This window comes from Dermochelys coriacea, chromosome 8, assembly GCF_009764565.3.
Source record: "Dermochelys coriacea isolate rDerCor1 chromosome 8, rDerCor1.pri.v4, whole genome shotgun sequence".
NCBI lineage: Eukaryota > Metazoa > Chordata > Testudines > Dermochelyidae > Dermochelys > Dermochelys coriacea.
Genome location: NC_050075.1, coordinates 7,742,189 through 7,769,783, shown reverse-complemented (window position 1 = coordinate 7,769,783; position 27,595 = coordinate 7,742,189). Strand labels below are relative to the sequence as shown.

The 27,595-nt window shown below is 43.2% G+C and overlaps 1 protein-coding gene across 2 annotated transcripts in view; it reads right to left on the bottom strand.

The window, feature by feature from the left end:
* The window catches only part of MGAT4B (alpha-1,3-mannosyl-glycoprotein 4-beta-N-acetylglucosaminyltransferase B), a 98,236-nt gene that overhangs the window by 12,978 nt on the left and 57,663 nt on the right, over positions 1-27,595 (bottom strand). For both annotated transcript variants that reach the window (XM_038414281.2, XM_043490922.1), the window contains exons 2-8: positions 11,913-12,092; positions 11,141-11,281; positions 10,124-10,257; positions 6,994-7,040; positions 3,732-3,845; positions 1,205-1,280; positions 208-322 (exon numbers count right to left, since the gene is read on the bottom strand). In XM_038414281.2, coding sequence (XP_038270209.1) covers positions 208-322; positions 1,205-1,280; positions 3,732-3,845; positions 6,994-7,040; positions 10,124-10,257; positions 11,141-11,281; positions 11,913-12,092 — 807 coding nt within the window. The remainder of the gene's footprint in view (positions 1-207; positions 323-1,204; positions 1,281-3,731; positions 3,846-6,993; positions 7,041-10,123; positions 10,258-11,140; positions 11,282-11,912; positions 12,093-27,595) is intronic.

Here is a 27,595-nt window from a genome sequence, read left to right as displayed (position 1 = left end):
AACTTTGAGATAGTTTATTTCCTGAGCAAGTCAAAGGGTCACTATAAAAGTGTTAGAAGAAGCCAAGCATATGGAATTTACCCTTATTATGGGAAAACATCTCCAAGCAAGGGGGCTGCTGTTTGTAAGATCTAGCCAGCTATGCGATAGCCACATCTGGAAGGTGCTCGGGGGGCGGGGGGGGGAGAGAGATAGAGAGTCAGTTACCAATAAACCCAAGCTGTGAGAATTCCAGGATCATCCACTCCTCAGATGGCTGCTGCAGAGCAAAGTTCTTCATTGTGCTGAGATAGTTTGGTTTGGCTACAATGTCGTCCTCCAGCTGCAAGGGGAAAAGGAAACTTAGCACATGCAACAAAAACATATGTTCTGTTCCAGTCTCTCCGCTGCACAACATTCAACACAGGAGGGCAGGGAAAGGTGGTTTTGGCAAAGAAAGTTTATTGTGGAAACATACACTTCTAACCTAGTCCAACAAGCTAAGGGAAAACTGACTCCTACTCTTTGTGAATCTTCACCTCTTCCATTCCTGGGCAAAATTCTTTAGCTTGTTTGGCCAAAGGGAACTTTAACAGCTGTGTTGGGTAAGCTGCAGCTCATACATGACAGCAGAGGGATTGCTACTTTTCCAGCCATTAGAGCAGGTTCCATTGTAAAGTTTTTCTGCAGTGTGGCACCAGAGGCTGGCAAATTTCAAAGTGAGCCATCCCTCCCACAGCCGCATACTGCCCATAATGTAGAGCTAATATGCTTTGTTTTCAGGAGAATCTACCTCACACTACAATGTAGACTTATGTTTTGGCTTACAAAGGGTTAATCTAACCTGGTCCAAAGTAAATATCTGTGCATGTGTGGGGGGGAGGGGGAGGAGGAGGGAGAGAGAGAGAGAGAGAGAGAGAGAGAGAGCGCACGAGCTGGTTGAAGGAGAAAGGCAGAGGAGTTCCTGAATCAGACTTGGGAGGACTGGATGTGAAAGAGACTGCATATCCTACGAGTGTCACATTTGGAGAAGAGTCAACACCAGAAACATTCCAACAGCATTTGAATTAACCTCTCCTTTCTTCCCCTCCCCACCCAAAGACTTCACTTTATGTTTTACACAGACACACACACACACACACACACACCCCCTCTCCCCTCACTCACTGGTACAAGATACGTGTCTCAGCAAATTCATACATTCCCACCCCACCATCAAAATTACCTGCACATAGTAAATGCCTTTGGACTGGGCATACATCATTAAAAAGCAGTAATCTAGGTTCTGTTTAGTTCTCCACCTGCAAACCAGACAAATGTGATAAGAACACCACTGCCTTACCATCAGTCAGCAGATGCTTCATTTGGGGAGTTTGACAGTCTGTGTACCCTTACATTCACCCCTTTACAGGACTATGATAAATTTTGTACAAAGTATACCTTGTAAGGTGTCATTTGAAAACTCACAATTTGCTAATCATTATTGTCCTGGTAAAGTATGTGTGGCAACACTGCATGTAAATTTATAATATTCCTCTGTATGGTATTATTAAGACATGTTCCAAGTCTGGGGGAGCAGCCTCAGATCAGTTCCCCAGAAACAAAAGCCTAGCCAACGCCCCAGCCAGGTGTCTACAAAATCAAATGAACCACTGCTTGGTTAAGTGGCCATTCTTTGGCAGGAACGAGGATGTGAGTGAAAATCTACATCTTGACAAAGAAACAGCTGGGCGTTCCCATCCATACAGACTTTCTGTCTCCTGAACCTCAGTTGGAGATGATTCCCAAATAAGAGAAACAACTATCAGAAGAGAGAGGAGACACCACAAATTATCCCTCCTTTTCTCTCAATGGCATCCACAATACCTGAAGAACAAAGGAAAAAGCTTTGGGGGGGAGGGATCCTGACTAAAAGGAATTCAGGCAGTAAGACTGCTAGAACATGTGGCGGGAGAGACTTTGCTTTGAATTCACTTAGCTTGTTAAGTTAAGCATTAGTTGCATTTTACTTTTATTTTCTTGTAACCCAATTCTGACTTATGCCTCGTTACTTGTAGTCATTTAAAAATCTATCTTTTGAAGATAATACACTTGTTTATTTTAAACCAGTGTGTGTTTGGGACACTCCATTTGCGATAATAGGATGTGTGCATATCATTTTCTATTAATAAAATGACAGACTTTATATGAGCTTGCATTGCCCAGGAGAGGGCTGGGCAGTACAAGACACACATTTCTGGGGGAAGTCTGGGACTGGGAATATGCTGGTGTTGCTCTGCAGTGTAACGCATGAGTGGCTGGCCATAGCACTCATATACTATAACTGGGAGTAAGTTACATGCTGGAGACTGTGTGTGAGCAGACCAAGAGTGGCTGCTCTCACAGCGAAGCAGTATTAAAAGGCATCCCAGATTGGAGAACTGAAGGGACAAAGCTGTTAATCAGTCCAGATTGTACCCCGGGTAATATCATCATAGAATATCAGGGTTGGAAGGGACCTCTGGAGGTCATCCAGTCCAACCCCCTGCTCAAAGCAGGACCAATCCCCAACTAAATCATCCCAGCCAGGGCTTTGTCAAGCCTGATCTTAAAAAATTCTGAGGAAGGAGATTCCACCACCTTCCTAGGTAACGCATTCCAGTGCTTCACCACCCTCCTAGTGAAAAAGTTTTTCCTAATATCCAACCTAAACCTCCCCCACTGAAACTTGAGACCATTACTCCTCGTTCTGTTATCTGCTACCACTGAACAGTCTAGATCCATCCTCTTTGGAACCCCTTTTAAGGTAATGGAAAGCAGCTATCAAATCCCTCCTCATTCTTCTCTTCCGCAGACTAAACAATCCCAGTTCCCTCAGCCTCTCCTCATAAGTCATGTGTTCCAGTCCCTAATTATTTTTGTTGCCCTCTGCTGGACTCTTTCCAATTTTTCCACATCCTTCTTGTAGTGTGGGGCCCAAAACTGGACACAGGACTCCAGATGAGTCCTCACCAATGTCAAATAGAGGGGAACGATCACGTCCCTCTATCTGCTGGCAATGCCCCTACTTATACATCCCAAAATGCCATTGGCCTTCTTGGCAACAAGGGCACACTGTTGACACATATCCAGCTTCTCGTCCACTGTAACCCCTAGGTCCTTTTCTGCAGAACTGCTGCCTAGCCATTCGGTATATATAGCAGTATATGGGATTCTTCCATCCTAAGTGCAGGACTCTGCACTTGTCACTGTTGAACCTCATCAGATTTCTTGTGGTCCAATCCTCTAATTTGTCTAGGTCCCTCTGTATCCTATCCCTACCCTCCAGCGTATCTACCTCTCCTCCCAGTTTAGTGTCATCTGCAAACTTGCTGAGGGTGCAATCCACGCCATCCTCCAGATCATTAGTGTCAGAGAGCCAACACAATACACCTTTCTCTTTCACTGGAAGAGAAGATGGGATAAAGAAAGCCTGTTCTTTACTATATGATTAGTTTGGAGTTAATTGGAAAACAAGTGGCTTCTCGAGGTAAGTATCCTGTAGGTTAGCAGCTTTGTCTCAGTTTGACTTGTGGAAAAGAGACATGGGAAACAGCAGAGCAAGCCAAGTCACATGAAGCTAACAATAATGCATATTCACTAGCTCCTTAATTCTAACAAAAAGCAAATGTAAGGGCCTTGCATAAATCCACAGAAGTGTTTATCCTTTCTGATTCAGGACTATGGAGAAAGTAACTATTACTCATTCAGATTTTTAAGTCATCTGTTATTACCTGACTCTTTCCTTGGGGTCGCCAAAAGATTCCCGGAGATGAGAAAAGTCTGGATAGAAATGTGGAGAGGGGGAAATGACTTCCAGGAGACCAGAGTGTATTTCCTTGGGGAACCTGAGAAAGAAAGGTGGAAGCAAGCAATTGCTGTACCAGGCATATACATGACAGATTCAGACTGAAGTCACTTGGAAAACACCAGACCATGGAGCCAAACAAAATTAACCTCCAAGATAAAACCTCTATAGAAGTCAATGCACTTGCAGGCTTAGTTCTAACAAAAGGACACCGACAGGGTTCTTGTCATGGGATTTTAAATCTCCTCTTCCCCCGACTGTTTCTAAAAGCCCCATTTAAGCCTGGAACTGCAATCTATTTGTTTACTGGTATTTGTCTCTCTACTGCATGCAAACATGTTGATTTGTTATGGTAGGTTGCTCAGGGATGTTGGGCTGATAGCATAGATTTTCTTTTTTAAGTGACCCACAAGTGTTATGTGTGGAATGCCCCAAACATTGGCAAGAGAAACGACACTCACCACATAAGGGAATCTAAGCCTTATTTCTTCCTTTCAGGTTTCTCCCCTCAAGTCACACTGTCCAGTTCCCACTGTGCCACGAAAGTCCAACCTGGTGATAAGGCGGCATCCCTATAGGAGCCCCAAGTTGGCACGTTTGGAAGAGGAGGGGAATACTATCGGGGTGTTAATAAGCATATGATGAGCTTTTGAAAAGATTCTAGAATATTTTAAAGGTAACTTGGCAAAGCCCCAGCACATGCTTTAAAAAAGGTCACTTACGAGGCCCACCCCCACAAACTCATCCCAATAGGTTCCCGTGGTAGTTGTGCTGCAGCAGAGTGGGAGCAGACCAGCTGCCACTTCAGAGGTAGAGGAACCTGAAGAAGCAATTTGGATCCACTGGTGTCTAAGTGTCCCACCTATCACTTCTGCTTGGGGTGATCTGCATTTAACCCCTTAAAATATTCATCTGTTTTGAAGAAAAACATAAGCATTTATTTACAGGTAAAGCCCTACAGACAATTAGTTTGATCCCAGCAAATCTGGCAGACCCAAAGTCTGATTTACTAATATAAGGTGGATATACAAGTGTTTGCAAAGTGTTAAAGTAAATGCCAGTTTGCGGAGATTATATTATGCTTATTTGATAGGTTATCAAAACCATTGTAGTTGGTCGTAGCGGTTATTAGAAGACCACCAGGAATTCTGCCTGTTTTCTACTGCTGATTTGATTTCCTATCGTGCCAGACAAAGCTACCAAAGTATATTTTTTGTGATATGGTTAAGAACAATTTAAAGGGTCACAGTCAATTAAAAAAGTCACTTGTCTGAAAAATGTGTACCCATTATTGTTACAAACCATATCCAAAGATTACTGTAACTGCAAGGGATTAGACATAAAGACAGCTTTCCCCCAGTGTTTTACAGTGTACATTTTGACAGCACTCCATGTATCATCAGTAAGGCTAAGTTTTTGACATGGATATTTTTAGTAAAAGTCAGGGACAGGTCACGGGAAATAAACAAACAACCTGTGACCTATCCCTGACTTTCACTAAAAATAGCCACAGGAGCTCCGGGGTTCCCCTGCCCCTGGGGCTGGGCTGTTGTGGGGTCCCCTCACCCCGGGCAGCTGGTAGCTGCAGGGTCCCCCCTCCTGCCCACCGCAGCTGGGCAGTGGCGCGGGGTCCCCCACCTGCTCGCTGCAGCGCAAGGTCCCCTCACCAGGTTGGGAGCGGGAGCTGTGAGGGCAGGGCTGGCTGGGAGCTCCAGCCCCAGGGCAGAAAATGTCACAGAGGTCAATGGAAGTCACAGATTCCATGACCTCCATGACATAATCGTAGTCTTAATCATCAGTTTCATTGTTTAACCCCTACAGTCAGTCACTCTCTTATTTATGTGTGAGCATTTACGCCACAAGGGGCGGAACAGACACGACTGACAGAGAGACTCCAGGACAGTAGTCCCCGAACCTACTTTTAACTTGTTTTTAAATGGATAACATTTCCAGCTGACTTCATGGTGTCCCTTTAAATTACCGTTCCTCATGTGATGTCTGAAACATGGGTTCTCATTAAAGATGCTTGAACGTTGATAAAGGAGCACTTGCGCTTTCCCTGAGCAACACACGCTTAGACTGTAGGCTCCCCCCCCGCCATTGAATTTAAGATATAATTTATGAGTTTATTGGGGAGGGAGGGAATCATATCACTAAGTTAATTAAAAAGTTTTAGACTTTTCACGGAAGGGCCCTTCCTTTGATAGTGCCTGGTAATTTCATCAGGGTACATCAGACAATCAGCTCATTATCTCCTGCTAAGTATACACTCCTGCCACAAAAGGCAGACGGGTGGATCTTGCCTCACTTTGCACAGCAAGACAGAGGGCTTTGTTTCAGCTCTTCTGCAGAGTGCAGTAGGAATACAATGCTCTTCTATTATTGGAAGCATGTCCCAACTCCTCTCCCATCACCAGCTCAGGAACTGAATTGAGCCATTAGGTCACATCATCCTTTTAGAAGTCTTGCTTTTAAAGTTACTGTGGTTCTTTGGAAACAAGCAGACACGGAAGCTGGACTGGATTCAGAGCCTCTGTTTTTACAATTGCTTTCTTCTTGCTCTTTGAGCTCTGATGCTGCTAATGCCTAGACCAGCTCTCTAATAACCAAGTGTTGGAGAGAAACCTGTCACAGGTTTCCCTCCAACACTTAGCAATTGTGAAGCTGCAGCAGCCATTGTAACTCTAGGGCAGAAGTTTGTTACACTACATGTAATTCCAGAGAGATCACAGATGCAAAAAGGGGCAGGGAAATGGACACTTAGGCTGTAACAGCCTTATTTTGGTTTGAGATCATGTGTGCCAGTCATGCTGTTCACCTGCTCTAACTCTATGAGCAGGCAGGATGCTGAACTATACAAGAATAGGCCCCCCCGGATTACTGTAAATATAAATAATCCATCTTCTCATAATACAGGAAGAGTGACTCAGATGGCATGATCATTTGCATTGAGTGCATGAAAGCACAAAACCGGTTGGATAAGATCAGAAAGAAGTTAAAGTTAAAATACCGTATATTGTTTTAGAATTAGATGAATTTGGGATCAGCTTAATTAAGAGACAGGATGAGACTCTGGAATTTATAACGGAAAAAATCAAGTAAACAAAAAGACATTTATTTTCTTTAACGAGGCTGTTACATTGTTACAAGCCTAGTTCATATCAGGGTAACGAATAGGAATTGCTTACAAGTTTTTGATATTTTCTGCCACTCCTGTTGTATACTGTTCATCAGTCTGAAAATAAAAAATTAAACATTGTAAGAAGAAATCATTCATTCAGTTTCAGAGAAACCAACCATCAATACTTTAAATGCCTCATCCGGATTTATTCTCTCCCCGGGCCTGCACCTCAGAAGCCACTGCTATTATTCCCCATTCTGTGCTGTCAACACTTCCATACTATTCATTCATCTCCAGGCCTTCTTCTGTAAGGCCCTTGTGCCTGAAATCCCCTCCCCATTTTGGTGAACTGAACTTTCTTCAAATCCCTCTGGTTTGGCCAGTGTTAAATCAAACCGAAATGCTAAGAGTCTGGGCTCAAGGATTGCATCCTCCTCTATTTTCTGTACAGTGCCAAGCAGACTGTTGGCATTCAACTAAATGAACAGTCCCCGACAGAAAAGGAATTCTACCTTCATCAGCAAAACAGAAGGGTTTCTATTATAACATGTATTTACATTTTGGGTTAATTTCAGCTGCAAACCTGAATCTCTCAGTTGGTCCTGAGATTTGACCTGGTCACTCTCAGCAGCTCAGGGGAAAAGGGTAATCATGCTGCATGACACTAATATAAAAGATATAAATGCAAAGACTTATGCAGGGGGCCAGTGGAGAGAAAATAAGGTCCCATGCCCACTATTCCAGAATGCTGGATCAAGAGGCTTCCAAAGTTTACTGCTCCAAGCAGTTCCACTGCTCTTGAAACAGCAAACACAAGTCCCAGGCCAGGATTTGAAAAGAAGGAGGGACAATGACTTTCACCGTCACCAGGAGTAAGTGCTAAACAAGTGCTTGCAATGTCCTGCTCAGTACGAGGTGGTGTCAGATTTGGTCCCACTGTGGGGTGAGGAGTGAGACGTCAGGGGTTTAGGCCAGAAGCCAAGGCCAGTGCTTTACTCAGAATAATGACAAGTCAAGTTTTTCTAGAGAGACAAGCTCTCCTTCTCAAGAGGTTCTCAGAACCACCGCAAGAGGCTAATTTCTTACCCTTGCAGAGCTGGGAAAACAACTACAAAAAAGGAAGGAAGATGGCCTTATATTCTGGGAGTGAACATACGACTCCCATCTGTCACAATAACTGCCTCAGCACTTGGCATCGGATAGCAAACACCACATCTGCCCACACATGCCATCCTGCTTTAATTGATGATGTAGGGGAGGAATGGGGCTCCTCCCCACAGTGACAACACATTGCAATGCAACAATCCCACTCCCTGAGGACTCTTTCTATTACAGCTGTGTTTAACTGCTCTGACAGGGACAGCTGTCCCAGTGCCAATGCAGCTAGAGGACTCAGGCTGGAGTCTTATAACATAATAAGCAGGCTGCTTCCCTCGGTCACCCAATGGAATTTTTTTCACAACTTGTAAAAAGGAAGTTAGCTGCCACAGCCATATGCTGTTGAACTGGGAGTCGATTCTCAGTTTCTGAAGTACTCTAAATTTTAGAGGCAGCCATTAAAACCCCCTCAGGATGGAGCCCGTATCATCAGAACGATGTCAGTTCTCTTATCTTCTCCCCTGCCCCTCCTAAGACAACAGTGGCAGCTAGATGCTGACTAGATTCTTCAAGCTACCTGATGACTCTTCAAATCTCATACCATCTTTTACATCATTTTCTACCCTAGGCCTGAAGACTCGTGACCAACAGGCAGTGATGTACGAAGAAATGCACTGTCTTGATTGGGTGTATAACAAGCATCGCAATAGTTCACACTTATATAGCGCCCTCCTGCAGATCTTGCAGCACCTGACAGTTAAAAGGACAGAGTCTGAAGTAGTTTTACCTTCTATTGTTACCTGTAACACCTACTATTACTGTGACTGAGACATGAGAAAGATTTCCTCTGTTTTTGTGCATTTGGCAAATTTATTTAAGAATTAATTTCACTGTTTCTCCACAATCAGTTTCCCCTATCTGTCAGAGTCTTTCATACTTCAAAAGAAGGAAAAACTTTTTTAAAATATAATGAGGGGGGAAAAAATTTGGCAGGGGAAACTCAGTATCTGAAACTTCTTGCGAATCAATGTAAAAAAAAAAGTTAATTTCACATTGATGCTTCCTTTTAAATCCTCACATGATCCCTGTGAGATCCATTTCACAGACATGTACATTGCAGCATGAAGGCATTAAGTGACTGCCCAAAATCACAGCCTGACAACGAAGCAGTTTGGGAGAGAATCATACCCATGTCCCCCAGTCCAGGAGGAACCAACTAATCCAACTTCCCCTCTCTTAGCACTTTGGATAGCAGCCACTTGCTCCTCAAGAGTGTGCTTTCCTTTTGTATAAAAAACGCAAGCTAGAGACCTGAAAGCAAAATGCCACTCAAACCATCTAATTGCTGGTGAACAGGTAGCAAAGACGGGTATTTATCTTCACTCTGCTCCCGGCAACACACCACTGATGTTTTGCTTGCTCAGTGGATTTCTGAAAACTATGACAAATGCATTTTAGGCTTGAGAAAATAATCCAGAGGGGAAAGCGGTGGAGAAAAATAACCACATAAACCCCGAGATAAAAGTAGCTCTAGTGGATTAACATACCAAGCTCCTGAATTTAGCAACTGATTCTGGACCCAGGCATCAGTGCAACAACATGTGCTAGTCTCAGCCCTGGAGAAATGGGCTGGGGGATGGCAGAGAAAACATGATGGAGGTTTCGGAGGGCAGCATGAATGAGGTGGAGTGGTGTTCGCAGGGCTTCAGTCAACAGCTGCTTTGGAGTTTGTAGGAGTGAGGTTAATGAGCACAACTTAAATGAAAAAGATGAATGCAAGGGCCATGTTGGCAGCTAAAATGTAATCATCTACTAACATATTGACCCTCTGTAGAATAGCGCATCCAAACACTGTTTCACATTAAAAACAGGCTGCTGGCCTCCATCGGGGGATGTGCTTGATGAGCCTTGTCAGACAGCAGCCCAAGGTTGGGCTTATCTGCCTCTGCAGCAGTGGATCTGGCCCTCATCCATGAGGAGACATCCTGCTGTTTTATGGCTGCATGCAGCCTCCTGGACCAGCACCAAGTCCCTGCCAGACGGAGAAAGGGGATGAAGAGCTGATGAAGCAGGATAAATAGATACAAGGGCCACGTTACCTCAGCAATCATAACAACAATCACAGTGTCCTCCTTTTCCTGCTGGGTAAGCTCTGAGATCAGGGAGTTCAGGGTGTCCGTAAGATATGAATGCACCTCTCGCTTCACGCTGGGGATTCCCATCACTATGGACACTGCTCAGAAACAAAGCAAAGTGTTTTCAGAAAAACAAACACAGGGCAATGGGCCAGGAAAACAAACAAGACTGTTCACTCAGCCCCCGAGATCTCACTTTCTACTTGCTTTTAGCACTATTTCCATCAATAGGAAAATGGGCTAGTGACCAAAATGCCTGTGGCTACCAAGGCTAATTCACTGAATTATCCCTATCAGCAGGTTAACTTTTTTTCTAATGAACAATTTGGCCAGGGAACAAAAAGGAACGGTGTGCTAGCATGCAGGGCCTCCCTTTGAAGCATTCAGTACAGTTATTACAGCTTTAAGGCTGATATTTAGGAAATGCTCCAAAATGTTCCACTTCAGAAAGGTCTTTCAACCCTAAAAAGACACTCAAGACTGAGACCTCTTCTGCCCAGAACAGACCAACCAACAGAAACCTTTTTAAATCAAAGTAAAAGTAAAAAACAAAAAACAAAAACAAAAAACCCCTATCCCAAGCAGAGTTTTTACCCCAAGAAGGGGAAAAGTGCCAGGGACTCCATCAAGTCCACTAGGGGCTTTGCCATTCCATTGACTTTACATGGGAGCAGCTCAAATACTATACTGATGGGTGGCAGCAAAACTCTCAGATGGACAGACAGACAGACAGACAAGGATCAAATAGCACTTTAGGGCTGGTTAAAGCACAGACAGCATCTCCCTGCACCTCTTAACTTACAAGGGTTACACTCTGCACATCCACCCTAATGCACTGATGCAGTCAGGAAGCCTACATGGAATGTGCTGCCCTACTTCCAGTCCCACTCATCTCGAGCCAGGAATGGAGGGGAGTAGAAGGGCGGACGTATAGTGAAGGCAAGAGGCGTTGGATCTTGCTGCTGCTGCAGCTGGTTTTACCTCCAGTGCGTCCCTGTCCCACATGCACAGCTGGTTGTAGACTGTTCTCCTTGGACAGCAAATGTGGCAAATGATGAAAGATGGTGGGAAGATGCAGCACATTCTTGTTGGTGATATTCCACAGTTTTAATTTGGTTTCATCTTAAAGAGGAAAAGGAAGTCAATATGCAGGATACCATACAGGGAGAGATCACAAGGCTTCTAGCAACAAAACCCCCTCGCAGGGCAATCTGGCCGTTTTAGATTATCACTAGATTAATCCACCCAGCCTTCTCAGTGTGCACCCAGAACTCACTCTAATGTAAGGGGCAGCTGTGTGTAAAGGCACTGAATAAGGTCCAAAATCTTTGAGGGGAGGAGAATGAAGATCAATCAGATTTTATCAAAAAGATCCAATTTTCCCATCCAATCAACTTTTGCACTTTTAAACAGGAGAGGTGCACTGAGAAAATCTAAACCCTCCACTGTGATCTGCTTTTCATAAACATTCAGTAATGAGCACACAATTGGTGATAAAAGCTCCTGAGCAAGCAACTTAGCATATATTATCTGCAGAGGCGTGATTCAATGTCTAATGGTGCATGGCCATCTCCATTCAAATAGATTTTCTGAACCTCTTAAGCCCCTCATGCTAAATCGGAGATTATCTGGACTTTGGCCTATACTTGCTCTTGGAGCAACAGGATGCCCATCCTATCTGCAGCCCTACACAAACACACACCTCACTACCTCCTCTATAGCAACAGCTTCTCTCTGTTAAAGTCTGATTCACCAGATAAATTGCTCCATGTCCGGTTTACATCTCGTAGGGCCTGCTTCTCAGAGATAGCTCTCTTTATCTCGTCTAGGACCAGGTTCAACTCCTTGGAGCGCTTTAGGCTCTCCTGTTCAGCAGCATGCAGACGGTCTCTGAGTGCTAGGAACTCTCGTTGATACATATCCACAACCTCACCTGTGGAGAGAGAAGAGAGAGGAAACACCTTTTTCCCCTACTGTGACAGGTTCCAAAAGGCAAAGCGTCATTAGTCATCCTTTCTCCCACTCTGCAGCCCTAGGCACCAAACCTAAAACAGAGGGAGGGAGAAGTATTGCCAAATCACTGGCTGATTTGGAGGTAACTGCTCACCCATGTGTGCTTCACAGTAAGTAAAATTCTCAGCGCACTGGCCATGTTACCTGAGGGTTCTATAATGCAGGCAGAGCTGGTAGCACCACTTACTAATGTGGCCTGGTGCTTCCCGTTAAAACACCCTTTTGTCAGTGCTTATAACTTTGCCAACCCTTACCTGTGAGGGAAACTGGGAGTGGGAGAACAGGACTGGGACCCAGTTGCCTGGGGGGAGACACCAATTTGATGAGGCCTAGGGGTAAGATGGGGAGTGGCTGGGCAAGGAACCAGTGTGGGAATGAGAGCAGGGGAGACAGATCTGACCAGAAGCTGGGGCATGGGCGGCGGGTATCATAGGCAAGGGGAGGCTTTGCCTCCCCAAACAGCCTACTGTGTCCCTGTCCCCAGGCCAGTGTGCCTCCCCCATCGACTCGGGGCCGCCAGGGCGGCTGGTGCTGGGCTGCGCTGGTCACCTGGAGCCCCAGGGCTGAGGCTGTGGCGCAGCCGGGCCGGGCCGGGGGCACGATGGGGGTGCTTTGGGTTCCTGCGGGGGAGCGGGAAGTAGAAGGGGGGGTGGCAGAAGGGAAGGGGCATGGTCTCGGGCACAAGGAGAAGGGCTGGGAGTTAGCGTCACTGGCTGCCCATGAGCTGGGGTGTAGGTGGAAAACCTGGACTGCCTGGGCAATGAGATGAGTGAAGGATCCAGTGAGGGGTGAGACTGGGGAAGGAGCTAAGGGATGAGGATTGAGATTGGATGAGGGGCCCCACAAGAAAGACTAGGAGTGGGAGCCAGTGAATAGGGAGGAGAAAGACTAGACAGATGAGACGTCACCAAGTGGGGAAGTGGAAATGGTTGGATAAGGAGACTGGGGACAAGGAGTTGGGGCAGGAGTGGGAGAACTGGTACTGGACTGTGGAGGGGAAGACAGGTGGGAATTGGTGCTCTGACAGATGGGGAGACCAGGACTGCATGTCAAGGAATCTGGGACTGGGAAGAGTAGCCTGAGGAAGTGGAGACTGGGACAAGAAGCTTGGGGTTAAGAGCCAGGGTAGGAACAGGCTGCAGGAGGCAGCACAGAAAGGGTCACGCTTGAAGAAGAGTCTGTGCCCACTAGAGCACACGGCCCTCCAGAGCTTGGAATGGATCCTAAGATTCTTGTCTCAACATTCCTCTTCTGTCAGCACATACTTGCAAAACACACTGGTAGAGTGGGTGTCTCACCCCCATCCATCACTATTATTTGTATTACCAGAGCATGTACAATCCCTAGTCATGGACCAGGGCTCCATTTAGCTGGGGACTGTACAAACACAGAACAAAAAGATGGTCCCTGCCCCAGAGAACTTACAGTGTAAATATAAGACAACAGATGATACAATACAGACAGATAGGGGAGTATAAGGAAAGAATGAAACAACATTGGTCAGTGTGATAGGCAGAGAGGTTTCAGCATCGCAGCAGCTCAGCTGTTAAGTTTTTGTAGGCACCATGGAAAAGGAGAGTTTGAAAGAGGCTAAGGAGATAACTCTGCAGATGGTTGGGGGGAGCTCCTCCCAAGTGCAAGTGGCAGCATAAGATAAAGCACAAAGGTGTTTGTTTGAAAATTTAACAAGTGAGCAATGGAAGCAGGCATCATGGGCCGATTGGTGGTGAAAGCTGACATCTCGATAGTGAATAAGAGATAATACATAGTGAAGACACAGGCCATGAAGAGCCTTGAAAGTGAAGACAAGTAATTTATTATGTTCGATGCAATAGAAAGGAGGAGCCAATTACAAACTACTGCTCCTATCAGTTACTCTGTTATTTCCACTGGCAGAGATCTATGCAGTGGATCTAAAACTTCCAACCCTGCTGATGATCCATGTGTTCTTCAATACGCCGCCACATAAGGGAATTTGTATTTTTGCAGTTTGCTTTTTTACAAATTTAGGAAATTACGTATAAGAAACCTAGCTTAAAACATGAAAATTGCAAAATCAAGTATTCAAAAGTTTGGAAATGCAGAAGTCAGTCTGCCCGTGCAATCTTGTGCATGTGTGTTATGATATGCTTTAATTACATGATCACATACTATTTTTTTTTTCCAAAAGGACCCCTGGCTCATTCAGTGCACAGGAATCCTGAATCAGGATTGTGTAGTAAAGGAGACTCTGGTCTGTAGGATCCCTGCCTTATTTGTTGAGGAAGTTAGAAAGGTTGTAAAGAGTGGGTGAGAAATAGAAAGGATGGTCTTATGGTGCTGCCCTGGATAATTATTTTCTATCCCTACATCTCTGCCACAGAGTTCTGATGTGATGCTGGTCAAGTCATTTAAACCAAACTGTTCACAGATGGCCATTAATTGTATGTCCCTCAATTTTCTATGTGCCCAACTTGAGACGCTGCAGCCCGACTTGTAGAAGTGCTGAGCACTCACACCTAGAGTAGAGTTGGCTGGAAAATTTCCAGTGAAACCGAGTTTTGTTGGAAAATGCAACTCCATCAAACTGGAAAGGTCTTGTGAAAACAGTTCAGGTTTGAAGAAATTTTGTCAAAATGCAGGCAGGATTCTGCCAGATACCTGCCCGGGTTCCCTACCATCTCGCCTGGTGGGCTGCTGCGGATCAGCAGCTCCAGGGACTTTCTGACATGCCAGGGTTTCAAGGCTTCCTACCCACCCCACCCCAAGTCTAGCACAGGCACCATTAATGCTGGTACTGAGTGCTTGACTTTGTGACCTTAATAGTGTTATTTTAACATTGGTTTGTGTGTGTAATCCCATTTAGAACGTTAAGCATTTACCGTTCTGTCTCAAGTCTATACCCTGGAGCAAGATTCCAGAATCTACAGGCAATTATAGTAGCAAAGCTACATAGGCACAACCTTGATTTCTCTTTTCAACTCAGTTTTCCAGGAGTTTAATATATAACCTGGCTGATTTTAAAGTCACGTTGGGTTGAAAATGTGCTATATAAGAACTGCTCATGTTGTTAAAGATTTCCTACAAAGGAAAAGAAATTGGGCATTTGCCCTTCTCTGCTTCTTTATAATCTACTGTATAAAGGTGACTTGAAAGTTGGGTTTAAAAACAAAAGAAAGACATTCCGAGTGTGCGTGAACTAGAAAGCATGTCCAGATGTGTGTACCTGACAGCATACGAGAGCCTGAATTACAATATGCATGTCTCCAAGATTCTGCAAGTTTCAGAGCATATGTCCAAGAGATGTTTATGAGTCAGAGAAGAGGGGGCGTGCACATGCAAATGAGCATTTGTGGGAGGTATGTGGAGTGTATGGAAAGGGTGGGCTGGCAGATTTTTGCCTGTCAAATCTAGACAATTCTGCAAGGCTGAATTAAGCCATGAGAGCTCATGATACACAAGCTTTGTTCCTCCAGCAAAACTAGAGGAGACCAGCTTGATGCTCCTGATAGCGTTGGCTTCTCTTTCCCTTCCCTCCAATGCCCCCGCGTTTTTAAAAAACACACAACACAAAATAAACTTTGGAATTTTATTTAAACAAAGCAAAACAAAACACAGCTCATCCTGGGTCTCTTTTATACATCACAGGGGAACTAAGGAAGGCACGAGCCTGATTTAAAAAAAAAAAAATCCTTTGTAGGTCACAGCTTTAAGAGTCCCCAATGGCAGCACTTTCATCTTTTGTGCATGCTGCCTTGAGTGATTTCCATTTACGAAGCAGCACCAGAAGCTTCTGAAAATGACAGAGCTATGTCCAAGTGAGGGTGAAGTTATCAGAACTTCTTTGAACTGGCTCTCAAATCGCTTTGCAAAAACGGATGCCACCACACAAGATGATGTTATTGTTTTTACTATGGCAACAGAAAAAGACACAAAAAATAGCCTGTCTCCTGCATGAAACTCTCCAGTTTGTTTTCCACTCTCCAGATAGTACTATGTACAAACTACAGTGTCAGAGTAGCAGCCGTGTTAGTCTGTATTCGCAAAAAGAAGAGGAGTACTTGTGGCACCTTAGAGACTAACAAATTTATTTGAGCATAAGCTTTTGTGAGCTACAGCTCACTTCATCGGATGCATTCAGTGGAAAATACAGTGGGGAGATTTATATGCATAGAGACCATGAAACAATGGGTGTTTCCATACACACTGAATCCCTCTGTCTCACCAGGTTGTCCTCTAGTAACACAGAGGCTAACACAAAACATTTTTCTATCCCTGCCTGAATCCATTTATAATCTGTTCAGTTATGCCATTCTGTTTTATTAAAAAACAAAGAAGTCTTTAGGATGACCCCAAGCAAGATAAGAAGAACTGGGGATGAGTCACTGTGTCCCTGAAGCGGGACTACAGTGTGGCATCCAAGAAGTGAGGAAGCTGGTACGAAGGAAAAACCACACTGGTTAAATTAAAATTCTAGTTTAAAAGCTCAGTAACAACATTGCTTCCTCGCTTCATAAATATAAACTACTTGGATATACAGCTAGAAATAGTGCAACCATAACTCCGACCCACTCCAGGATGGGGTGTGGAAATCACAGCCAGGACCAAAAGCCAAATCTCCAGCTGTGTCCATGGTTCCAGCTGCTTCAAGTGGATCAGCGTGAATAATTAAGGACAGGGTGCAGGACCTCAGATTGTGTTCTTAGCCAGATGGCAGAAGAAGGTTCTTGGGATGATAAAAAAAAAAAACAACCATCACCCAAAAACCTGTGGGTGGAGTGGGAATTTAAAGAAATAAACAGCCTTTTGTTAAAGTATTTTGTAAATTATATTTCTGATTAGAGGCATTAGCAAGACAAGGAAGGTGAGGTAAGATCTTTTATTGGACCAACTTCTGTTGGTGAGAGACAAACTTTTGAACTTACACGGAGGCAGTCAGCTGCACAGTAATTTAGACAGGTCTTACCCAAAAGGTGGTGATGGAGAAACAGCTGCTCCCATGCCTTGATAGCTTTCCCCCGCAGAGCCCCACATGGCTCAGTTCTAGCCCTCTCTTCTCCCCCTCAACTTAAGAAAACTGCTACTGGAGCTTGTAAGAGGACATGGACTTTTACACCAGATAACAGGTGAAACACTATACTCTATACTACATTCACATCAGACACAGAACCCAGGAACTCAGCTGCCCTGGTGTTTGAGGAAGATAAGCACCTGAATGACAACCATATGGTGGAAATGAAAACCTGTAGAGACAGAGGAAAACATTATAAACAGGCACATTCTCTATTCAGGACATCTGCCTCCAGTTATTGAGGTGGTACTCAGTCTTAGGGATTTCCTGAGGACCCAAAGGGCACCAATAAGCAGAAATGCCTTTTACCATATTTAACTGGCCAGGAAGTTGCATCCCTTGCTATCAGATGTAGCGGTGGCTGATCCACAAGCTCATCTCCTCCAAGCTCAATTACTGCAATGCACAGCACCTGTGGTTGACACTATCTATCACAAAGCAGATCCAAGTCCATCACACAGTAGACTCTCTTCTAAGCCACACAGGCCAACTAAGACATCACCACAGCATTCCTCACGCTGAACTGGGTCCCTTTTCCAAAAAGAGATTCAACACAAGACGCTAATCTTCAAGGCTTTCAGTAAGACTGGGCCCTGGCTACCTCTGAGACCATTACTGATGACCACAGCTATGATCAAGGTAACAATGCCAAGAAAAAGGAGAACAGGAATTGGGAAACAGGTCTTTTTGTTAGCTGGCCCTCAGATGTGAAGGATCTCCCTTCCACGAGGCATGTGAATAGCCATGGAGCTTATCATACTCAGAAATGAACAGTAAAACTCAGTTCTCTCTTTGCAACAACAATCTTAGAATAGCTCAAAGAGGATAGACAGAATGGGAGAAGAATAGAAGTAGGGTGAGGGTGAGAAACAAACCAACCAAGCGCACCCTCCCACAGTGCGTAAGAAGGGAGCCATTCGTATGTTCATATTAATATTTTAAGGCCAGAAAGTATCATTATGATAATCTAATCCAACATCCAGTGTAATGCAGGGCCAAGAATTCCACACACTGACTCCTGCAACAAACTCCTGCCTCGTTGCTTATATAACCATATGTCCTCACACACCATGGTGAAGGGTGCACCAGGCACACACAGGCAATCTTTTATTTCAAAGCAAAACTACATGTCAGCCTGCCTTTTTTTTTTTTTTAAAGCAGATATGGAAAGAATTGTTTTCCATGGTATTTGACTACACATGTACAATAGACTAGTAATTTTAATAAATTAACCATTTTTAATTTTCCTATATTTCTTCTTACTCTATTGTTCATTAAACTGGGAAATTCAACAACACAAGTGCGTGACTGACCAAAGTTAGAAGCTACAGAATGAATCACTAGACCCTAGCCCAAGACAAAATTTATTCAACTAATATTAGACTACTAAGTCTAACACAGGCAGGAGGCCAGGCCAGTTTTCATAATAAAGAGACGGAATTAGTGCATATCTGTTAAGCAAACACCTACAGGGGACCAGGGCTCTGTCTATACTGAAAAGAAGAGGATTTTAAGAAATCACTATCTGGTATGCTTGGAGTGTCTTGTGTTCTCATACAAGTATCTCTAGGCATATATTTAACAGCAGTTACTTTTATTTCAGTGTGCTGATATACTATTCTGTGCAGGCTTTAAAGAAGACTAATAAACAATGGGTGCTCCACAAGTACAGATTTTCTATTTCGACCCAAACTGTCCCCCATTTTACACAGATTCTTCAATAAGGGAGGCAGGCATTGCAAAGTTTTAATTTTAAAAATGAAACCACCTAAGTTTAATGCACAAAATGATAGGAAGTTTATTAGAAGCATGAAAAGCACATTTTCCCCATTACACACAGTCACCCTGGATTGAGGGCAAGAATACAGCCAGCAAAGCTAAAGATGGGTTTTCTTTTTTAGAAGTTATGAATGCCCCAAAAACATTATCTTACAACAAGACTGAAACACAACTAAAACACTGTCACATATAATCTGCACCTCTGCTTATGACTGAGAATGAATTAAAAAGGAAAAAAGGAGCTTTTTTTTTACCTTGCTGACTGTGGCACTGGCTATGTAAGCTTCTTGTTGACTCCAGAGGCTTAGCTTGGTTCTGCAGTTTTGTAAACTGGCTGGACTGAAACATTACACTGAAATTTCCAAATACAATTCTAAATATAAGTTAGGCCCCTTAATGAGAGAGAAGATTCCTAAAATAAGAAACAGCTTACATCTTAAAACATAAGTTATAAAATGCAGTTTCCAAGGCATGACATGTTTTCAGTCAATTCTGTAATTGATCCTTTCCCCTAGCTGGAATTTGCAGGGAAAGTTAATTTTCACTCCTATTACCTCCAACCCCCTTCTAACACATACACACACATTTCTTTAAAGGTTTAATAATTTAAGCAGATGAAACCAGGATTTTGGAATTTGTTAAAAGTTCTGAAGCTCTCATTCATATAAAACAGACTATACTAGGACTAAGGCTGTGCTGCAAGGTTAAAGAAACCTCATTAACTTAAAAATTACACTCCTGCTTCAAGATGTTTTATCTACTTTTACAAGCAAGAGCTAAGATTACTGGAAAACCCCCTCCCCCCCATTTACTTTGTGCATTTGACAGAACTTTATCCATAAGCCGTTCTATGTTTTTTTTCCCTCTCTAAACAATTAGTTTTCCCTTTTTTTGTGTGTTTGAGTTTTTTCACACTGCAATGTTGCAAAAAGAGAGAACTATTTAGAAATACATGAAAAAAATCTGAAAAATCACAAAAAACTGGCAGGGGGATTCAGAGGAGGTGTAGCATCTGAAATTTTTTTTTTTAGGTTGCTGGTGTCTAAATCAAATACAGGCAGATGCCCATGAACTCCCAAATGCTCCAGAGTATTGCTTTTATACCATTTATACCTTTTAACTGAGCTAAACAATACACACAAAGCATCCAGTAAGGAGTAAAAATAAGAGCTATTTAAACAAGACTGAATACTTTTGTGACAAGAACTGTCATTTACTATATTTGTACAGGTTTCAGAGTAGCAGCTGTGTTAGTCTGTATTCACAAAAAGAAAAGGAGGACTTGTGACATCTTAGAGACTAACAAATTTATTTGAACATAAGCTTTCGTGAGCTACAGCTCACTTCATCAGATGCATTCGGTGGAAAATACAGTGGGGAGATTTATATACACACACAGAGAACATGAAACAATGGGTGTTACCATACACACTGTAAGGAGAGTGATCACTTAAGATGAGCTATTACCAGCAGGAGCGGGGAGGTGGGGGGGGGGGGTGAGAAAGCCTTTAGTAGTGATAATCAAGATGGGCCATTTCCAGCTGTTGACAAGAACGTCTGAGGAACACTGGGGCGGGGAGGGGGGAAATAGTTTTACTTTGTGTATCCACTCCCAGTCTCTATTCAAGCCTAAGTTAATTGTATCCAGTTTGCAAATTAATTCCAATTCAGCAGTCTCTCGTTGGAGTCTGTTTTTGAAGCTTTTTTGTTGAAGTATAGCCACTCTTAGGTCTGTGATCGAGTGACCAGAGAGATTGAAGTGTTCTCCAACTGGTTTTTGAATGTTATAATTCTTGACGTCTGATTTGTGTCCATTCATTCTTTTACGTAGAGACTGTCCAGTTTGGCCAATGTACATGGCAGAGGGGCATTGCTGGCACATGATAGCATATATCACATTGGTAGATGTGCAGGTGAACGAGCCTCTGATAGCGTGGCTGATGTGATTAGACCCTATGATGGTGTCCCCTGAATAAATATGTGGACACAGTTGGCAACAGGCTTTGTTGCAAGGATAGGTTCCTGGGTTAGTGGTTCTGTTGTGTGGTTGCTGGTGAGTATTTGCTGCAGGTTGGGGGCTGTCTGTAAGCAAGGACTGGCCTGTCTCCCAAGATCTGTGAGAGAGACGGGTCGTCCTTCAGGATAGGTTGTAGATCCTTGACGATGCGTTGGAGAGCTTTTAGTTGGGGGCTGAAGGTGATGGCTAGTAGCGTTCTGTTATTTTCTTTGCTGAGCCTGTCCTGTAGTAGGTGACTTCTGGGTACTCCTCTGGCTCTGTCAATCTGTTTCTTCACTTCAGCAGGTGGGTACTGTAGTTGTAAGAATGCTTGATAGAGGTCTTGTAGGTGTTTGTCTCTGTCTGAGGGGTTGGAGCAAATGAGGTTATATCGTAGAGCTTAGCTGTAGACAATGGATCGTGTGGTGTGATCTGGGTGAAAGCTGGAGGCACGTAGGTAGGAATAGCGATCAGTAGGTTTCCAGTATAGGGTGGTGTTTATGTGACCATCGCTTATTAGCACTGTAGTGTCCAGGAAGTGGATCTCTTGTGTGGACTGGTCCAGGCTGAGGTTGATGGTGGGATGGAAATTGTTGAAATCATGGTGGAATTCCTCAAGGGCTTCTTTTCCATGGGTCCAGATGATGAAGATTCATCAACGTAACGCAAGTAGAGTAGGGGCATTAGGGGACAAGAGCTGAGGAAGCGTTGTTCTAAGTCAGCCATAAAAATGTTGGCATACTGTGGGGCCATGTGGGTACCCATTGCAGTGTCACTGATTTGAAGGTATACATTGTCCCCAAATGTGAAACAGTTATGGGTGAGGACAAAGTCACAAAGTTCAGCCACCAGGTTAGCCGTGACATTAATCGGGGATACTGTTCCTGACGGCTTGTAGTCCATCTTTGTGTGGAATGTTGTGTAGAGGGCTTCTACATCCATAGTGGCCAGGATTGTGTTTTCAGGAAGATCACCAATGGATTGTAGTTTCCTCAGGAAGTCAGTGGTGTTTCGAAGATAGCTAGGAGTGCTGGTAGCGTAGGGCCTGAGGAGGGAGTCTACATAGCCAGACAATCCTGCTGTCTGGGTGCCAATGCCTGAGATGATGGGGCAGTCCAGGATTTTCAGATTTATGGATCTTGGGTAGCAGATAGAATACCCCAGGTCGGGGTTCCGGGGTTTGTCTGTGTGGATTTGTTCTTATGCTTTTTCATGGAGTTTCTTGAGCAAATGCTGTAGTTTCTTTTGGTAACTCTCAGTGGGATCAGAGGGTAATGGCTTGTAGAAAGTGGTGTTGGAGAGCTGCTTAGTAGCCTCTTGTTCATATTCCGACCTATTCATGATGACAACACCACCTCCTTTGTCAGCATTTTTGATTATGATGTCAGAGTTGTTTCCAAGGCTGTGGATGGCATTGTGTTCTGCACGGTTGAGGTTATGGGGCAAGTGATGCTGCTTTTCTACAATTTCAGCCCGTGCACGTTGGCGGAAGCACTCTACGTAGAAGTCCAGTCTGTTGTTTCGACCTTCAAGAGGAGTCCACCCAGAATCCTTCTTTTTGTAGCGTATATAAATCTCCCCACTGTATTTTCCACTGAATGCATCTGATGAAGTGAGCTGTAGCTCACAAAAGCTTATGCTCAAATAAAATTGTTAGTCTCTAAGGTGCCACAAGTACTCCTTTTATATTTGTACAGTGCCTAGTGCAATGGGTTCTCAGTATGGTTGGGGCAACTGCAGTAGCAAAGTAAGTACTAACAACCCAAACATCATCATCTAATCTTTCCCCCTCTCCTAATACTAAAGATGGATATTGGGGCCTGGTCTGCAAAGACTGGAAACAGGGTTAAGGGGCAAGGCATTGCTTAATGGATTTTTCTAAAGCACTACACTCTGCTCATGTCAGAGTTAAATGGAAAATGTCACTGATTATTCATTCACTAATGACCTACTTGCTCAAGCAGACAGCACTACTTTTCATTAAACTGGAGTGCTGATGCCCAATTGTAGCAATTTGCTGCATTTCCAACGAACAATAGAAAAAGTGAAATTGTATCTAACTTTAATGCTTCTATTTTATAATGTCTATAGGAGGCTTTTCACTTCCCTGTGAAGTTACACATGACCCTGTGATTTAATTACAGTGCCTCCTGCTTGGACAAGTGAGAACTAAGGCATTAAAGCAACTATAGAATGATTTTGTTTCTTCTGGATTACCAATCCTGCCATTTTGTAAATGTCAGCACATAATGTATAGTTGGAAGATTCCTCCCCTTGCCCTCCCAAAAGAAGAATCCAATTCCTGAGTGATGGTAGGTATCCTCTGAAAAGCCATTAGGAAAAACCAACTTAGTTCTGACACATAAAAGCAAGTTCAAAACACAGAAGGCAGGACTTGCTTCTAATTAGGCTGAACAAATTTCTGTGCTTGTGTCTATTCAAAATAGCTCCTAGCTACACTTCTCAAACAGATAGATTCTGAAAAAAAAAAAAAAAAAAAAAATCTACATTTTTTTCTTCCATGGTCTCCAAGTGTAAAAATAATTGCAATGGTAGTTCTCGTAAAGTATCTGGAGAATCAAGCACACTGAGATCCAGATACAAATTCTCACTGTACCTACCAAAAAAACAAAGTGTGTCTGTTACTTTGTGGCTTCCCTTTTCTCAATATACAATATATTGCTGCAAAGAAAGCAAACAACATAAATTGACCTGTGACATAGTGCATGTCTGTGTTAGGTCAGAGATTTGACGGTACAAATGGGATACCAAAATACCTCAGACATGGTATTCTGCTACCTAGTGAACATTCTGTGCTGAATGAAAATCTACAGGCCTGGGAGAATGCCAGGTTTCACACATTGCTATGTTTGGTCCTCAGCCATTAGCGACAGTCTTTCTTGAAACCTACCCCCATTCAGGAATCAAAGTCAGAATTGAGAAAAGTTATTCTACAACACAGTCCACCATACAGTTCACACAGGGGATGGCTCTGTTTACAGACTAGCTACTGAGTCCCAGAACAGTCAGCTAGCTCTCAAACAAAAGTGACACTCATTATCTTACTAGCAAAGTTTATGGAAGCATAACTAGGCTGGTGGTCAGGCTAACTGCACTAGAAGAGCTAGAGTGACTTTTTCAGAATCACTTAAATAGTTCACTATCTCACACAGAAGGCCCTTCCCTCTGGCTTCCTTCCCTGCACTGGACTGCTCTTTAAAACAATGGCAAAGATTATTTGTTTTAAAAGTGTGCCTAAAGTTAGGATTCCAAGTCCATATTTAGGCACCTGTACAAGTGGCCTGATTTTCAGAGATGCTGAGCAGTTCCCACTGAAATTACTGGCATGCATACATCATGTTTTTTTTTGGTGATGGTGGGACCCACTCACATATGTATATAAATCTCTCCTCTGTTTTTTCCACCAAATGCATCCGATGAAGTGAGCTGTAGCTCACGAAAGCTTATGCTCTAATAAATGTGTTAGTCTCTAAGGTGCCACAAGTACTCCTTTTCTTTTTGCGAATACAGACTAACACGGCTGCTACTCTGAAATATGTCTTTCTTGACTCACTTAAGGAGATGGAGGAAGAAGATTGAAACATTTGTTTGGGGAAATAAAATAAGCTTTATATGGACTAGGCAAGCAGATCAGAAACACTGAAGCAGATAAAATTTTGGGCCAGCTAAGACAGTGCCCATTTAACATCCAAATACTTCACCACCACAGAGAATTCGCTGTGGCTTTGCTCTTCTTAAATTGATATAAAAACAATGACCACGTTTGCTAGTTAGGGAGGGGAGGAAGCAAGGTTACCACTTACTCATAGGTTTTCAGTTTCAACGTTGAAGCAGAGATATAACTTTAGAATTAAGCAGGGGAGTCACACAGTATCACAAGTGCAATTAAAATTCCAGCCTTGTGAGCCTCTGAGACTAGTCCACATCCACATTTGTCAGGAGTTTTATGACTTCTATCTATATTAGTTTTTAAAACCGCATCATAATCTCCTAGAAAGCCCTTTGTGCATTTTAAATATGTCAGCATTTCAGGACCAATTAGCTTTATTTTTGTTCTTTGAAGATAACTTTTCCCAGCAGAGCATATTGATATCCAAAGCCTGAGATTTCTCTACCTTAGTCTTTCAGCAAATGAATACCAAGTCTTTGCAAACTGCATTTGCCATTCCATACAATTTTATTAAAATTAAAAAAAAACCAGACTTTTTATCTTTATAAAATCTTGGTTTTGGGAGGGCAACTGCATATTTTGATTATTTTGTTGCAAATTCTGGGAGTATTGTGAAGCAAATGCTCGTTCCTAAGAACAGAAAGGTAAGGAAACAAATAAATTCCCTGGAAAGGAAGTTCAAGTTCTCTGCTTACAAGCCAAGCCTAGTTATTGCAGGTAACTGCAAATGCTCTAACAAGGAATTTAATTCTAATCTGAGAGAATCTCCCCTTCCGGTTTTATTTCAAATATGGGTAAAATGTTTACCATCAAGCTAGAATAGGTTATATTTGCCTCCAACACACTGTAGCTCTAACATGCAAGTATCTGATCCTCAGGCCTTGCTCGTGGGCATAAATAAAGCAGATATGGGCACTAAATTAGCTAATATTACAACTCAAATTACATATGGCAGACTTACAATACAATTTACTAATTCCAGACACTTTTTTGCATTAGTATCACAAAGTGGACTTGTCTGGAGTACAAAGACCAGTACTTTAAAATTCTCACAAAAACGGTGAGGTTGAGTAAAGGTTTCTAGACAGCATTGTCCACCAATGCAAACTGCAGAAAGCAGAAAAACAAGTTGTTAAGTAATTCAACATCCCAGAATACTCCACTCCTCAGTCCCCTTCTCAACTTCGGCTACCTCCCTGATGCCACTCACATCTCATCAACCTCATCCCAAGTAAGCCAGCCAGGCACCCCTGAACGCAGACCTACATTTACTGGTTGTGTTCTCTTACGGTTGAGTGAGTTATATATGGGTCAGTGTAGCTTTCTTAAGTTATACTGTATATTGTTCTGGTTCAACAAGTTCCATTGAACCAATGAGTTTGAGACAGTAATTTCACACACACAAATTTGGGGACTAAATTCGATTACCTAAGTGTGAAAAAGAGGAATGTTTAGTTCTTTCTAAATGCAAACCTCATTGCAACCAGAACTATGAGCGTGAAAGACCCTTCAAGGATTATACAGGTATCAGTAATGACTACATAATAAACTGCTAATGCCACCAAGAATAAGTTTTTGTCTTTAAATTAGACCTGCCGTCTGCTAGTTGTTCCTGGAAGGAGGAAAACTGCTGCATGAAACATGATTTTAGATGTATCCCACAAGGAATCTGAGCAGAAGGCAATTCTGCTGGACCATCTGGTGCTATAGATCATGCTTGTGACAGCTTGTAGCATTCAGAGTGAGTTCAAGAAAGTACCGATTTACCAGGAAATCAAAATACTTAGCTGTCCCCTTCACTCAGCTGAATGCCAGGTTCAGAGCAACAGCACTGCAATGACCCTCATCAGGAAGATTCTTGATTGACAAGGTGTCTTCCTTGATGCAAAACGTCTAGAGACAGACTGGGGAACAATATCTTATTACTGAACTATTTTCATTTAATGGGATAGGCACCCTCACACAAAAACCATAGAGAACTCCCTAACCCACTTCAAGGTTAGCAAAGTAGTAAACTATGTAACAAATAAACCATGTCTCAAGGCCAGATTTTCAGGAATGCACAACATCCACAATGGAAACTGGATTTTCAAGGGAGCTCTGCTTTCATTTGAGGATCCGGGTACTTCATTTTGGTGCCTGAATGCAAACTGGGCTTTTAGAAAATCTGGCACTCAATCACTACTAGAAACCCCAAATTGGAATCAGTTACTTTATATTTCAGTATTTAGGTAAAATTCAGGAGACAACAAAACAGGAGAAAAAAAGCATCCAATCATCAACAGTCATGAAGTTAGTCCTTATAACAGGCCCATATACAAGTACCACATTTTGTTCAAGAACTTGAGTGTCCAAAAAAGACAAGCATCAACACCATTCAGCCACAGAACAAATAAAGTCGTCTTCCCCCATGTCAGGTAACAGATTCTAGGGAGTGCCAACATTAGATTTAACAGCTCTTGTTGCGTCTTCTCAGCGAAAGATCAGATGAACCATTGTGTGTATATATATTTGAAATGCCAGCACACACACACTCTCTCTCTCTCTCTCTCTCTCTCTCTCACACACACACGGTCCAAAATAGACAATTTTATAATAATCTCACATAAAATGTACCTTAAGTTTCCTATACCTGTTTCCATACCACTGGATGAATGGACTATAAGGTGAATAGAAAGCTGGCTAGACTGTCCAGCTCAATGGGTAGTGATCAATGGCTCGATGTCTAGTTGGCAGCCAGTATCAAGCGGAGTGCCCCAGCGGTCTGTCCCGGGGCCGGTTTTGTTCAACGTCTTCATTAATGATCTGGATAATGGGATGGTTTGCACCCTCAGCAAGTTCACGGATGACACTAAGCTGGGGGGAGAGGTAGATATGCTGGAGGGTAGGGATACGGTCCAGGATGAC